This window comes from Eumetopias jubatus, unplaced genomic scaffold, assembly GCF_037043125.1.
Source record: "Eumetopias jubatus isolate StellerSeaLion01/CBP00866 unplaced genomic scaffold, mEumJub1_p1.0 scaffold_1, whole genome shotgun sequence".
In the NCBI taxonomy this organism is placed as follows: Eukaryota; Metazoa; Chordata; class Mammalia; order Carnivora; family Otariidae; genus Eumetopias; species Eumetopias jubatus.
This window is the reverse complement of record NW_028274807.1, coordinates 197,585,547-197,602,078: the sequence shown is the minus strand read 5'-3', so window position 1 is coordinate 197,602,078 and position 16,532 is coordinate 197,585,547. Positions and strand designations below refer to the sequence as shown.

Below are 16,532 nucleotides of genomic sequence, written 5' to 3'. Positions count from 1 at the left end.
CAGCCTGCTGAGCGGGAAGGCAGGCTCCGAGGGCTGTGAGCTTCCACAGCGGGGTGTCCTGCTCATGGCACCCAGGGGCTGAAGGCTCTGTGACTCACTCAGTAAACATCCCCAGCCACTGCAGCCCCCATAGCTCCTCTTTGGAGGATGTTCTGCGGGATGGAGGAGCGAAGGACCCGGAAGGCAACTTCCCTCTCAGAAGCCTCTTTGAAGTAGACTTCCTTGCGGGGGAGGGAAGGGGCAGTGAGGGGGGTGAGACAGAGAACAACGTGATTCAGACAACTCTGAAGTAGGAGTCCATGTTGGGGTAGCTGAGACAGCCCCGCCCCTCCAGAGCACAGAGCTACACCAAGACGGTGAGGAGTGCTCGCTGAGGGGGTAGCATGGGAGGCCAATACCCACAGACCAAGGAGGCTCAGCGCCCAGCTGCGACCCACATGGGGAGCTATGCACAGCAGGGTCACCTGGTTCTAGGCCTCGGGGGAGCCTCTAGAGATGGGAAGCTGGTCCCAAGAGAAAGGAATGCCCAATCCCATAGGAGACAGCTGTGGCTGTCGCTCGGACACCTCAGCGAGAGCCCCAAATCCAAGAGAGGAGGTACGTCTGGAAAACAACCAGCAACCAAGCTCAAGGACAGCATGCCAGTTAGCACAAATGCACCTCCTACCACTTTGAAACTAGGCTGAGGCCTCGAGTGGGGGCTTCATCTGTGGAAACCAAGATTCCTCCTCAGGATGTGTCAAGTCCGTCGGGAACACTGAGGAATGCACACTGTTTGGCAGAGCAGGTGACTGGCTGACGGGCCTGGCATCTGGTCGGGGGTGGAGCGCTGTTTGGATCTGCAAAGGGGCTGGACGGTGTGAGGTAGGACAAGGGTGCCACGCAGCCATCCAGACCCAGGGCCGGAGGCCCAGGCCACAAGAGCGCGTTCATTATTCTCGGCGATGCCAGTTTCTTACAAAATTACTATCACCCTCTGAACTGCTAACACATAACAAAACCCTGAAACACAGTGACGGGAAATGCTTCTAGTGCTATACTCCAATGAAGTGATCCAATGAAGCTATTTTTAACCATCTTCTCAGACTTAATTTCCAATTTTATCCTATAAAGTTCTAATTGATTCCACCTCCCCTGATCTCTCACTTGGCAAGGCTGTGAAGAACATGAGGCAGGCTCGGCAGTTTCTGACACGTTTGAGGTGGGGGATGTGCACGTTGCTCATACCTCTCTTAGCACAGGCCTTCTTCTCAAGGGTTAACAGGCTTCCAGAAATGTCTGTCTGATGTCCCTTTCGTCCCCACCAACCCCAGTCACTGATGCCTGACCTTTCCCTTCAAAGGTCCTTCCTTCCCTAGGCCCAAGATGTGCAGTGCCAGCCGGGATGCCACGACACACCGTGGACCACAGGACATGATGGACAGCTTTTCTCACTTGGCCCCAGATCCAGAGGGAGGGAAAGGATGGCACACCACTGTAGTGCCATTTCTGTCAGGGACTCAGGGGTCCTTTGCCTTCCTCCCACCCCCTTGGTCTACTCACGAGCTGGCACAGGAGAAGGCGGTCTGCACCCACAGCTGAGGTGGGCAAGGGGCCTGACGACCTTTAAATCCTGCCTTGCCTGCCCCCACCACCACCACCTCCATGCCCCACGCCAGCCACGCTGGGCTTTGCTCGTTGCTTGGATGTGCCCGTGGCCCCCTCCAGTCCCGCAGGCAGGCTGCTCCCCCTGCCAGGGCCACTCTCATGCCCACGGAGCTGGCTGCCACCTCTTGCCAGGGCATTCTGCTCTTAGGGAAACTGTTGGTACTCCAATCCTGTATTAGCAACTGCCAGGTGTACCTACGCTCCAGAGGCCGGGGCCCACGTCTGCCTTGCTGATGACACTGGTCAGCACCACCACTACATTTGCTGAGCAGCTCCCTAGCGCCAGGCATAAGCCAAACACTTCCCACAGATTCATCTCCTTTAATCCTGACCACGAACAGAGTCCATGACCACCGCATATCACAGAGGAGTGCACCAGGGCTTGGAGAACCGAAGGGATTTCGCCAAGGTTGCTTGGAGGGTAAGAGCAATGCCAGCTCAAAGCCAGAGCCTGGGCTCCCAGATGCCTTGACTCAGGGCTCACAGTTCCCTGGCACGCCCCTGGACTGTGCCCACCCCGCGATGAGCGGAATGAATGGGCAGTGTTTCCTTCAAAGCTCTGCTGTGGCCCAGGCCAGCCCTGGGAGGGCACACCCTGGCAGGATCTAGCACTGGTGATTTTGGGGTCCAGTGGCTTGGCCAGAGCTCAGATGGCTCTGAGAGCCAGGACCTCAGGGCAGGCACTGCAACTTCATTAATTTGGGCTGGAAAGTAGGTCCATTATGATGATGTTTTTTAAAAATACAGCACCTGCTGCCCAACTTCAAATAGTCCAAATGCCAGGCCAAGTGGGGTGAGTGCACGTCACAGCCTACCTGGGTGAGGACGTCCAGCTGGCCCACGATGTGCTCCAGCGTGCTGGTCAGCGTCTGGGGCACGCTGATGGGCTCCTGGGGCTGGCTCTGCACCGACTCCTGACTCCTCCCTCTGCCGGGAGGGATGGGGAAATCCACATCTGGCTAAAGACAATGAAAAGAAAGGGAGTCCTTCAGTCCTCTATTCAGGGCTTAAAGAAACACAGAAAGAGGAATAGCCCCTCCAAAGGATGAAGTGGAAAAACACCCACAAACGAAAACATGAGTTCCAAACACTGGTGAGAAATGTAGTGTGGTGGTACTCCCACATCCGGGCCACGCGCCCCCTTCCAGGGCTTCCTTTCTGAACAGAGGCCATGAATGAGGAGTGCCATCCAAGCACATGGCAGTGAGGGCTGGAGGAGGCTGGGAGGGAGGGGCAGTGCCCTCCGCTGCCTCCTCATGCCACCCACACCCCCCCAGTACGCCCCTCAGAGTCTGGAGACCCTGAAGCCCAGGCTGGCCCTGAAGTCACCCCTCTTCCCGGCAAGCTCAAGGCCCATTCCCCTCCCCCAGCATGGACATGGCCTAGAGCTGGGGGGGATGTTCCAACCCCGCCCAAGTGCAGAACCCCTGGGAAAACAGGCATTTTATGTGAACATCCAGATGGCTGGTGGGAGTCCTGTGCCTGGTGGGACGGGCACCCTGGGCTGTTGTAGATCACATTCCAGGGATGTGAGGGATCAGTGTTCTTGCCTGAGAGGCTTCAGCTCCCAAATGCAGAAGCCAACCTAACCTCTGCCACCACCACTCCCAAATACACGCCCACAGTCACCGAGCACAGGTGATTTCCTAAGGGGACTCATCCCAGTCCGACATATGGGTCCCCCCAAATTCAGGCACCACTCTATATACAGATGAACGCTTCTCCTAGCCCAGGAAGCACTGTGCATGTGTTCAGCAGGGTGGGATTCCCGGAGGCACACAGTCAGCAGATGCCCCAGTTTTGGTCTTGGAACCTTCCTCTGTGGACTTGCTCCCTGAAGGAATGACGTGCTTGGTGAGACTCTCACTCTCGGCCGGTCCCAAAGCCCCAGTAACCCATTAAAGGCAGCCACACCTGGGGCTCAGGGTTTTAAACCACGACCTCACAAACTTCCAAATGTTACCACGTCACTCCCTGGCTTTACCAGTCCTCCAGGGCTTTCCACTGCCTTTGGGAGAAAATTCGAGCCCCTTGACAAGGCACCCTACTCTAGCCTACCTCCTTCCACAGCTCCCCTCCTGCCCAGTTCCCAAGGTCCCTCCTACTGGAAGGCCCTCATCCACCCTTCCTTTCCCCTGCCCCCAGCATCCTGGCCTCCACTCACTTTGCAACCCTGAACGCCCGATCGGCAGCGCCTCTGTGCCTCCCACACGCCGGTGCCTGCCCCACCCCTGCCCTGTTCCTCCAGCCACTCCACCTCTAGGGCCAGGACGCACAAGTGGGACGGACCAATGCCGGCCTGCCCACAGGGCCCACGGCCCGTCCATGGGTTCATGTCCCTCTCCCTGTCTCCTGCCTATGCCCATCACCCCGTCCCTTCTGAATTGAGGACATCACTGGGCTCGCAGCTTGCCAGCTACCCATGTGCCACAGAGCCCCGGCAACTCCACCCAGCTGGCAAAGTATACCAGCTATGACTGGGGCTCACCTAGGCTGCCTGCGCACGTGTCACCAGCAATCGGCGTGCATCTCTGAGTCTGCCCATCTCCTGGGTGAACCCACAGTGGCCCAGCCCTAGGAAGATGCTCTGCTCTGGACGTGCTCACCTGGGCGGGCATCAGAGTCCCTGAAGCGAATCAGCCCAGGACAGGGTTCCCAAGTAGCCAAGGAGGGCAGTTTGGCACATGGACCCTACCGCTTATTTTCCTTTATTTGGAAAGTGTTCTAGTCTCACAGATAGCAAACTCTCCAGTGCATGTCCTTTTGAACCCGGAAAAACACAGGCTCTGGAGGTGAAAGAGAATCTGAAGATGAGACACAGAGCTCGAGGGGTGTTCTCGAAAACAGGAGCAGCGCCCTGCGTGCAAGCCCATTGTGGGTGTGTCAGCTGTGTGCGGCAGCCGCTCTGTAAGCCCTTCGCCCACCAGGGCCGGCCCGCCCCACACCCCCAGTCCTCCAGAAGTCCATGCGCTTGGCTAGTGCGGCCCTGACAGGTGTGGGGGTTCTCCTTCTGTTTTGTAATGCAAGCGCTTGACTTCTTGACTGCCCAGGCATCCACTTCAAAGAGGCATCCACTCGAAGAGGGCTATCTTGAATAAACACGCTGCTGCCGCCCATGACCAGGTAAAGGGCTGGGCCACCCCCCACCACGGAGGCTCCTTTGTTTCTGAAATCTTGGTAGATTTTGATAACTGACCATATGGCCATGTGTTGTTTTTTTTTTATTTTATCTTTTTAATTTTTTTAAAAGATTTTATTTATTTATTTGACAGAGAGAGACACAGCGAGAGAGGGAACACAAGCAGAGGGAGAAGCAGGCTTGCCTGCGGAGCAGGGAGCCCGATGCGGGGCTCGATCCCAGGACTCTGGGATCATGACCCGAACCGAAGGCAGACGCTTAACGACTGAGCCACCCAGGCGCCCCTTGTTTTGTTTTTTTTTTTAAATTCCCACTCTTATGTTTAAAACTCACCAATAAAGAGTGAGCCCTGAAAATCCCTAGGCCTCTACCCTCAATCCCAATAAAAGTGGAACCCCAGGCGCTCGCTCTCTCTACCCTCTACCCTCACCCTTGCTGTGTGGCCTCACGTGTGTTATTTCTAGGTCTTGTAAGTAATAAACCTTCATTTTTTCAAAGGTTCCTGATGGTTACTGCTGAAGGGTGCCTTGTAATTATAACAAGAACTACGAGGGCCAGTTTCAACCACAACATTGGTTATTGACGGGCAGTGGCACACAGTTTCAGATCCCAATGCCTATGCAGGAGTCCATCCCAAAAGGAAATGTTCCAGAAGCCTCAACCAGCCCTCACCCCCACCCCCCCGCAGCAGCCCCCAGACCTAGGCAGCAATGTCAAGATACAGCAGAGTGCAGTGGGGAAGAGCAGGGATTCAGACAGGCCTTGGCTGACATCTGAGCTCCAGGACTGATTGGCGAGGTGGCCCTGGGCAAGAGGCTTAACCTCCCCGGGCCTCTACTTTCTCATATGCAAGATGGGGGTGATGATTGGGCCTGCCCCCACCCAAAGGGCTGGGCTGTGAAAGTAACTTCTCTGAAATCAGCAGCAGGCCTTTCTTGAGAAGCGGCTCCAGCCCTGTGCCCACTGCTTCCAAAGGACCCTCCCCCCCACTTCCAGACATGCATACTCTTCCTTTGGACAGCGGGTCCCCAGGGCTCCCTCAGGAAAGGCCACGAGAGGGAGGGCGGGAGCCAGGCAGCCCTCTGTCCCGACAGCCAGCATCCTCAAGGAGTGGCCAGACGGGTGCTGCCGGCTGCCTGGGAAGGACAGAATGGAAATTCTGAGTGTTTCTGAAAAACGGCCCAGAAACTGACAGCGCTGAGCCGAGTCTCTGGAAGCACAGTGATGATGGGGAGTTGGGGGGAGCAGGGGGAGCACCGCTGACTCGCAACAGGAACCCTTCTGAGCCCAAACGGAGCCAGCTCCAAGGGTGTACTGAGGACAGCAACGGCGTGCCGAGGCAGGGAGGCAGCCTTTGGAGGACAGGGCCGCAGGAACCGCCACGTTCCCCTGCCAACTCCAAGCTCTCACAGGCTGCGGCCAGGTTACGACAAGGGAGACGGAAGCTCTGAGAGCAAAGGACCGTCGGAAGGGCCCCGGCCTCAAGCCTCCCTCACAAGCCCAGGGTCCCGCCTGCCCCAGGCTATCCCTCTGGCCGCGCCGTCTGGTCCTCGCCTTACCTTCCCCAGGACATGGCCCTTTCTGCTTGCTGTCCGCTCTCACCGGCGGACAGGACAGCACTGCACGCGCCACCAGGCCAGCACATGAAGACAGCAATGGCTGTTGTCCACCTGTGACCTACCACGTGCCAGTGCTTATACATGTCACTTCATTTAGTCCTTACCGCGGCCCTTCACAGCAGGCATTATTAAGCTTACTTTTCAGATGGGGAAGCAGGCTCGGGGAGGTTAGAGGTCTTGCTCAAAGTCACCCAGGAAATGAGAGCTGGGATCAGAATCCCCCGGCAGAGGCAGTTTCCTGACATCAGGCAGCATCTGACAGGTGACACGGCCTGCAGTTTTGCCCCCACGTGCCTTCCACATACGTCCTGCATCGACCCCCCGCCCCAGCCGCCTGCCTGGCACAGAGCTGAACACAGATGAACACAGAGCAGGCCCTCCACACACACAGTGGCCGCCTCCGAGCCCAGGCCACCACGGTGACATTCCTGGGTAATGAAACCTTGCCAAGGCAAAGGGCGTACGGCCCTACCCCACAGCACCCTGGAGATGCGTGCTTCCCAGGGCTGGGCAAACAAGCGATAAGCAGAGATAAGGAGATGAGGAACGGGAGTGGGAAGGGACGCACGTACCGGGCTGTGAGCAATGACAGTGACGGAACACCCAGGGCAGCACGTGAGGGGGAAATGCTATCAGTGCTTTGCCTGTTCAACATCAAAGGGTCCCAGGGGCCCGGCCCGGCAGTTCTCAGGGACACTGACATCGGCACACACTCTGTACCTACACAGCAGCACCAAGCTGACAGCTTTCATTTTTGCCAAATACAAACCTCTTAACGTCAACAGGAAAAAAGACGAAGACTCAGAAGAACCAAATCTCTTTCACTTCGTGGAAATCTCACTTGGGGTCCGCAGGTGCCCCCTCTCACCCCGCCCCGGTATGGGATCCTAGGCTCTCATAGCAGGTTCATCTTCTGCTCGCCTCAGTTTCTGTTGCCACCGGCCTGTCCCAGGCCACCAGGGGCTCAGCACTTTGCACACAGTAGAAACTGCAGAAATATCTCGTTGATCTCAGGCACTCAAACACATGGGTCACCAACCCATACATTTATTAAAAAACAAAACAGCTCGTAGGTCTTCCTTGTGACAAGAAATCAACCCATCTGGACTATGGTCTCACTGGTTCATCATCAAGATGTAGATATGGATAAGGAACCCCTGCCTAGGATGTAGAAAGTTGGGGAAAACATTAAGCCCAACCTAACAAGAAAAAGACCGACAGTCCTAAAGAATCGTAACTTTCTTAAATCGGAGAACTGAAGTCACAAAGCCAACAACTAACCTGAAATCTAAGGAAAGACAGACTCTTCTAAGGAAACCAAAGTGAGAGCATCAGCTCACCTCTGGCAAAGCATGGGAGGAAGGGACACTGAGTGCTACACAAGTGGGTGAGAAGAACGGAGTTAAGCCAACACATTGCTAGAGGCTGAGTGTAGAGAGGGTGAGAGTGAAGAACCCCTGGGAGCCACGGACACAAGAGGGAATTTGTGCCCACCCACAGATTTCTCATAGACTTCCACTGGGCGTTCATGAAAAAGACTGGGGGCAGGGCAGGAGATGGGAGAAAACCATCTTTGAGCGTGCAGACCTGGAGGAAGGGAGCGGGCACGAAACCTTTCTCCCTACAAAACAAAACCTGTAAGCTACTGGGAGGAGAGCAAAGAAAGATAAAAGTCCTCTGCCCTTGTGGGGAGAGGCAAGAAACCACCCCGAGCCAAGATCACTCGGGCCTCCTATGGCTGAGGGAGGGGATGGACTACTAAGAACGCCCTACTACTGAGACCCAGGGACGTAAGGCCTGCCTAAGACTGAAGCTGGGGCCAGCACAACAGAGGAGACCTGCAACAAAGCCAGCCAGCACCAGGAACCAAGGACCAGCAGCCTATTGCTGGGGTAGGGGTAAGAGCATGGAACTAGATGCCCTCTGTGGCACAGGCCCCAGAGGAAGGTTGACAGCTGGGGATGGAGCAGGAACACTGAGAAAAATCCTCCTATACTCAGGCCTCACCCTAAGTACACAGTAACACTAAACTCAGCTCAACCCCTGATAAGACTATTCACTTCTGTCTCTACTATCCTAACCATGATGTATGCATTTAATCAAAAATTATGAGACATACAAAAAGGCAAAGAAAAAAACCCCACTGTTAGACAGAAAGCAATCAGCAGGGGCGCCTGGGTGGCTCAGTCGGTTAAGCGTCTGCCTTCGGCTCAGGTCATGATCTTGGAGACCTGGGATTGAGCCCCACATTGGGCTCTGCACTCAGCAGGGAGCCTGCTTCTCCCTCTGCCCCTCTCCACTCATGCACGCATGCTCACACACTCTCTCTCTCTCTCTCTCAAATACATAAAATCTTAAAAAACAAAGGGGGGGTGCCTGGGTGTCTCAGTCATTAAGTGTCTGCCTTCGGCTCAGGTCGTGATCCCAGGGTTCTGGGATCGAGCCCCATGTGGGGCTCCCTGCTCGGCGGGAAGCCTGCTTCTCCCTCTCCCACTCCCGCTGCTTGTGTTCCTGCTCTATCTCTCTGTCAAATAAATAAAATCTTAAAAAAAAAAAAAAAAGCATTCAGAAGAATCAGATGACTTTGACGTTGGCACTATCAGACATAAAATTTAAAATGACTATGACTAGTATGTTAAAGGTTGTATTGGAAAGTGTGGACAACACACATGGACAGATGGGGAATTCCACCAGGGAGGTAGAAATTATAAGAAAGAGTCCATGAAAATGCTAGAAATCGGAAACCCAGTAACAGAGAGGAAGAATGGCTTTGACAGGCTAATTGGTAGGCTCAGCCCAGCTGAGGAAAATGAATCAGTGTCCTTCAACATTGATCAATTCCTCAAACTGACACAATAGCGGGGGGAAAAAACCCAGAACAGAGCATCCGTAAACTGTGAGACAATATCAAATTGTCTAACATGTGTGACTGGAATCCCAGAAGGAAAAGAGAGAGAAAAGAGACATTTCTTATAGAGCAAGTTTGGTGGTAGCCAATTTTCTCAGCTTTTGTCTGAAAAAAAGTCTTTATTTCTCTTTCATTTTTAAGAGGTATTTTTGCTAAGTACAGAATTCTGGGTTGACAGTCTTTTTCTTTCAATAATTTAAAAATGTTATTACTCCAATGACTTCTGGATTGTATAGTTTCATATGAGAATTCTTCTGTGGTTCTTACCTTTGATCCTCTGTATACAATGTCACTTTTCTGTCTACCTTCAAGATTTTCTCTCAACCTTTGGTTTTCAGAAGCTTGAATGTAATTTGTGCAGGGTTTGTTTTTGTTTTTTATTCAGTCTTTTTTCCTTTTTCTGAGCTTTTTAGATCTGTGGTTTGATGCCTTTCATTACTTTTCAAAAATCTTTGGCCATTATCTTTTCAATAGCACCAAAAATCATGAAATGTGTTATTACTTTCCTACAGTTGTTCTAACAAATTGTCACACTTGGTGACTTAAAACAACAGAAATATATTCTCTCCATGTTCTGGAGGCTAGAAATCCAAAATTAAGGTATCAACAGGGCCCCCTTAGTGCTTAGTGGAAGCACTAAGAGAGAATCCTTTCTTGCCTCTTCCAGCTTCTGGTGGCTCCAGGATTCCCTGGTTTATGACTGCAAAACTCTAGTCTCTACCTCCATCTTCACATGGCCTTTTCTTCTCTCTGTGTATCTCTTGTAAGGACACTTGTCATTGGATTTAAGGCCAACCCAATAATCCAGGATAATCTCATCTCGAGATTTATCTTAACTTCATTGGCAAAGACCCTCTTTCCAAATAAGATCACATTCGCAGGTTCTGGGGATCAGGACAGACATATTTTTGAGGAGGCCACCATTCAACCCACAACAAAATGCTTAGACATAAATCTGACAACATATATGCAAAATCTGTATGCTGAAAACTATAGTACACTGATGAGTAGAATCAAAGACCAATATCGATGAGGAGATATACCATGTTTGCATACTGAAGGCCCAATTTTGCTGAGATGTCAGTTCTCTCTGAAATCAGCTATAGGAAACAAGAAGCCGATTCTAAAATTTATATGAAAAGGCAAAGCAACTAGAGAAGTCACAACAATTTTGAAGGAAAGAAGAAAATTAGAAAAATCACATTACCTGATTTTAAGACTTAGTTTAAAGCTACAGCAATCGAGACAGTGTGGTACTGGTAAAAAGAGAGACACATAGATCAGTGGAACAAATGCAGTCCAGAAATATACCCACAGATATCTGGTCAATTAATTTTTAACAAAGGTATACAAACTTAGTAAAGACAGTTGCTGGAACAACTGGATATCCATATGTAAAAGAATGAACTTTGGTACATACTTCGTACCACATATAAAAAGTAACTAACTCGCGGCGCCTGGGTGGCTCAGTCGTTAAGCGTCTGCCTTCGGCTCAGGTCACAATCCCGGGGTCCTGGGATTGAGCCCCGCATCGGGCTCCTTGCTCAGCGAGGGGTCTGCTTCTCCCTCTGCTGCTCCCCCTGCTTGTGCTCTCTCTCTGTCAGGTAAATAAATAAAATCTTAAAAAAAAAAAAAAAAACTAACTCAAAATGGATCACAGACCTAAATGTAAAACCTAAAACTATAATATTTGTATAAGCTTTTCTTGTAAAACATAGGTGAAAATCCTTGTGACCTTGGATTAGGCAAAGATTTCTTAGGTATGATACCAGAAGCATGACCCATAAAAGAAACCGCTGGTAAAATGACTTCATCAAAACTAAAAACTGCTCTTTGAAAGACACTGTTAAGAAAATGACAACACAGGGGCGCCTGGGTGGCTCAGTCGGTTAGGCGGCTGCCTTCAGCTCAGGTCATGACCCCAGGGTCCTGGGATCGAGCCCTGCGTCGGGCTCCCTGCTCAGCGGAGAGCCTGCTTCTCCCTCTCCCTCCGCCTGCCTCTCTGCCTACTTGTACTCTCTATCTCTCTGTAAAATTAATAAATAAAATCTTAAAAAAAATTAAAAAAAAAAAACAAAGAAAATGACTACACAGGGGCACCTGGGTGGCTCAGTTGGTTAGGCGGCTGCCTTCGGCTCAGGTCATGATCCCAGGGTCCTGGGATCGAGCCCCACATCGGGCTCCCTGCCTGGCGAGGAGCCTGCTTCTCCCTCTCCCTCTGCCTGCCTCTCTGCCTACTTGTTCTCTCTCTCTATCTCTCTGCCGAATAAATAAATAAAATCTTTAAAAAAAAAATGACAACACAAACTACAGACTCGGAGAAAATATTTGCAAGTCACATGTCTGGTAAGGACTTGTATTCAGAATATATAAGAACTTTCAAAACTCAATGAGAAGACAACCTAATTAAAAGAAAAAAAACCACAAAGACTTGAACAGACACTTCACCAAAGAACATATAAAGATGGCAAACAAACACATAAAAGATGCTCTACACATCATCAGCTGTAGGAAAATGCAAGGTAAAAATCACAGTAAGAGAGACGCCTGGGTGGCTCAGTCGGTTGGACATCTGCCTCTAGCTCAGGTCATGATCCTAGGGTCCTCGGATCAAGCCCCATGTCGGGCTCCCTGCTCAGGGGGGAGCCTGCCTCTCCCTCTCCCTCTGCCACTCCCCCTGCTCTCTCTCTCTCTCTCAAATAAATAAAATCTTTAGAAAAAAAAAAAAATCACAGTAAGATACCAGTATACACCTAGTAGAATGGTCTAAAGTTAAAAAGCCAAAAATACCAAGTGTTGGCGAGGAGGTAGAGAAATCCAAACTCAAGACACTGCTGGGGAGAATGTAAGATGGTACAACCACTTCAGAGAAGAGTCTGACAGTTACTTGAAAGGCTAAACATACACTTGTTATGTCCCAGCCATTCCACAGCTAGGTATGTACCCAAGAGAAAGGGAAATAAATGTCCATATAAAGGTTAAGTACATAAAAGTTAACAGCAGCTTTATTTGTAATAGCCGAAAATTGAAAATAACAGGCAGATAAACAAATTGTGGTATACCCATTCGATGGAGTACTACTCAGCAATAAAAAGAAATGAACTATTGATACATGTAACATGAGTGAATCTCAAAATAATTAGGCTAAGTGAAAAAAAAAAAAACAGACCAAAAAGAATACATGACTACATGATTCCATTTATATCAAATTCTGAAAAACACACACTGATCTGTAGTGACAGAAAGCAGATTAGTGGTTGCCTATGGCTGGAGGGGGAAGGAAAAGATTGATATAAAGAGGCAAAAAAGAATTTTTGGTATGATGGGAATATTCTGTACTTTGATCATGGTGGTGATTAACTGTACATGTCTGTCCAAACTCATAGAGCAATTCACTTTTTAAAGATTTTATTTATATTAGAGAGAGAGAGAGAGAGGGCATGCAAGTGAGGGGAGGAGCAGAGGGGGAAGGAGAGGGAGGGGGAAGGAATCCCAAGCAGACTCTGCGCTGAGCACAGAGCCTGATGTATGTGGGGCTCAATCTCACGACCCTGAGATCATGACCTGAGTTGAAACCAAGAGTCAGATGTTTAACCGGCTGAGCCACCCAGGCACCCCAGCAGTTCATTTTTTTAAAATGGTGAATGCTGAGGCACATGGCTGGCTCAGTCAGGAGAGCATGCAACGACTGATCTCAGGGTGGTGGGTTCAAGCCCCATGTTGGACGTAAAGCTTACTTAAAAAAAAAGAACGAATAAATAAAATAAAATGGTGAATGCTACGATTTGTATGCTAATAAGCCTGACTCAAAAAAAAAAAAAAAAAAGATGCAGTTACAACTGAAATACCCCTAGAAACCCAACCTGCCCATCACATGACACTGCATTTGACACTACCCATCACAGCCACTCCGTACTCAAGGTGAAGATCGCTAGCTCTCCATTGGACATCACCAATGGGCAAACCCCCAGGCTAAAGACACCAGGTGAGGCCCATGAGGCCCACCACTGGCCTGGGGATTATAGTTCCCAGACGCAGAAAACCAGCTCACATTTCAGTGCAGTTCAATTCCCAAAGCCTCAGTCTCCCTGGTCATCAGTGGAGGTCCCCAGGCAGCGGCCACCCCATCTGTGGAATGTCAGGCCCCAGCCGCTCAGGGGTCCCTATGCAGCTTGAGAGTCAGGAGCAAGCAAGGTCTGCACACACCCGGCCAGCAGCCAGCAGTGGTCGGAGATTTACCATAAAGATGCTGTGAGCTGATGTGACCCGACACCCCGCTCTGGTGAGTGGGGTGGTCAATTATTAACACCTGCTCAAGGTGGAAATTTCTCCTTTTCTTTTAATCTCTAACGCTGGACCTTGCCGCCTGCTCGGCCTGTTCTGGAAACAAACTCTGTCACAGACAAAAGCACCCAGGAACTGGTCCACGGCTTGACTCTGGGCCAGAAAGGGGAGAGAGAGGAAGGTGACTTGGGCCCAAGATCTGGGCTCTTTCACTGGTACCCAACTTGTATAGAACCAGGCGGCAGTCTGGCCTGGCCATGGCCCACTTAAAACGCCAAAGCGTGTCACTGTGTTTCCAAAGCAGGACTGAGCACAAAACTGGAAGAAATGGACAGACACACACACCATGATTAAAACTTTTCAACTTAATCTTTCATTCAACTGCTCATCACATAGTCTGCTAAGTGAGGGTGCAGAGATTTGTGGACACATTTCTTACCGTCTTTGCCTTGGGCCTTTGGCTCTGACAATTTGCCCTCATGAAAAGTTAATGGGTGTCTATGTCTGCCTGCCTCTGTTTGCTAAACCTGATCCTGGCCAGGAGAGCAGAAAAGAGGACAGAGCTCACTTGAGCTCACACTTCTCTCCAGCTCTTCAAGTGGAAAAAAGGCACGGCCGTTTTCTTGAATCGGAGCTCTAAAGAAACCTGGTACTGTATCCACCACACATATTTGTGGACTAGATATACAACAGCCTTGTTTGCCCTATAATTTAGAGTTCCGGCCTGGAGTCCAACAAGAGAGAAAGCTTCTGGTTCTAAACATAGCCCTGAACCCAAGAGGAATTCTGGTGTCTTAAAATCATCTAATTGCTCGACAATCTTGCCAATGTTCTTCCAAGCCAGCCTAAGTATGAGTATGGGATTTGGTTACTGTGTTGGCTTTTATCTAGAGTATGAATGTGCAAGGGTACTTTCGTGTGTTCCCCACAGCAGGCTCCCAAGGAGGGCAGGGTGGCTGGGTCATCTGTGCGCACAGAGGGAGCCAAGAGGCTCAGGGACACAGGGCCTGGGACCAGCAGGGCAGCCTCTGAACTGAATTAAACACTCTATGACAATGGCTCACATTTGGGTCTAAGAGTCATCCCTTGAACCCAGGCCCCCACTGACCAGAAGGGGACAGGGTGTCCTCTGAACTAAGAATTGTGAAGGGGTCAAAGGATGGGTCTAAAATGGATGAGGGATCCACATGCTTGACCCACTCTGGGGCTCCAGGTAGCTCGGCCCACTCTCACCCCACAGTCCTCTTCTCAGAGAGTGGTCCCTTTGAGGCGAGTGGCATCCTATCATACCGGGGTCACTCACAGACCTGCCTGGCACATTGGGAGATGCTAAATGCACAAACCAAGGAACCCCATCTCCTCACCCAGGCTCAAAGCAAGACTGAGGCCTCTATACCCAGGCTCGAACAGCCACTCCTGGGCTCCAACCCTCGCGACCTCCAGCTGCCCCCCAAGCCACACTCTCTGAGAGTTTCCAAGTATCTCCCCCCATACAAGAGGGCTGATGTACAAAGCCAAAGTTTTCAAAGGAGTGAAAGGATTGCCCTGATAAGCAGGAACTGGAAAGTCATTCCAACATCCAAACACGCCCCCCAGAGACAACAGTGGAGCTGGGAAGGTCTGTCTCACCGCAGTGGCATACCCAGGTGACGGGAGCTCTGGCGGGAGAAAGGAGCAAGGATGAGCGGGGGAAGACCTGGCGACTGCAAACGGGTGGAGGCCATGAGAGAGCAAGCGGGCCATCATGCAGCGAGAACTTTCCCTGGCACAGAGGGGGCCCCTGGCCCTCCTCCCTGGAGGGGTGCTGAGGGAGCAGGAAAACGCCCCAGGCCTTTAGAGGCTGATGCCCTCCAGGCCCTCACACCTGGTATAGCCAGAAACACACACAGGTGGGCTACAAGGCAGAGCCAGGGGCCAGTGACAGGGACCAGAAGAAGGAAGAGGGCAGGGGTGGGGTGGAGTCATCCACACGGCCCGGGAGGCCTCAGGAGAAGGCAGGCCCGTCACGGGCCTGTGCTCGGGCCAGAGAACACCTGCTGAGTCTGCCCCGGAGCTCGTGGAGCAGACGTGGCCTCTGGAGCACTTGCGCAAACGATGCTATTGACAAGCAGAGAAGCTGTCCCGCAGCCTCCATGGCGGTGTAAGACCATTCCCTCCGAACACGACCTGCTTCTTCCAGGGCCAGCTCTTGCTCAGTTCCGTCCCACAGATGTGACCATGGGCCCACTCCAGGCCAGGTGCTGAGCGCCTTAGGGTCACCTGTCCCCTCCGAGACAGAAACACCCACCCTCCCACTGCAAACACCTGAACCACGGCACCCGGGGAGGGAGATGAAGCCCAAGAACTGACTGGAGATTTTCTTTTAAAAGAATTAGACTGCTTTGAACTAATTTTAGACTTAGAGAAAAGTTGCAAAAAATAGTACAGAGAATTTCCATATATCCCTCCCCCAGGCTTCCCCAGCGCTAACATCTTACATAACCATTAGGACAATGATCAGAGCAGGAAATTAACCCTGGGACAATACCATTAACCAAACTAAGGGCCCCAGGTGAGCTTCACCAGTTTTTCTACTAATGTCCTTGGACCCTGCTGTGCCAGAATCCCAACCAGGACCTCACGCTGCATTATTTCTCCTTGGTCTCCTGCAATCTGGGTCAGCTCCTCAGTTTTCCCTTGTCTTTCATGACCTTGACACTTTTGAAGAGTACTGATCCGTTCTGCTGTCAAATGTCCCTTGATGTGGTCTGTCCCGATGTTTTCTCATGATCGGGAAGAGGTTATCCATTTTTTGACGAGAACACCACAAAAGCGAACCGCCTGACATCGCAGAATTCGTGTGGGCAGGACATATTACCAGTGGCGTTGACCTTGACCGATGGTGATGACCTCTCTGCCAGGCTTCTCCAATGCGAAAATACATCTTTCCCTGTGT

At 51.2% G+C, this 16,532-nt stretch overlaps 1 protein-coding gene across 1 annotated transcript in view; it reads right to left on the bottom strand.

The window, feature by feature from the left end:
* Positions 1-16,532, bottom strand: part of POC1A (POC1 centriolar protein A) — a 69,312-nt gene that overhangs the window by 16,893 nt on the left and 35,887 nt on the right. The window contains exon 10 of the mRNA XM_028124449.2: positions 2,463-2,606. Coding sequence (XP_027980250.1) covers positions 2,463-2,606 — 144 coding nt within the window. The remainder of the gene's footprint in view (positions 1-2,462; positions 2,607-16,532) is intronic.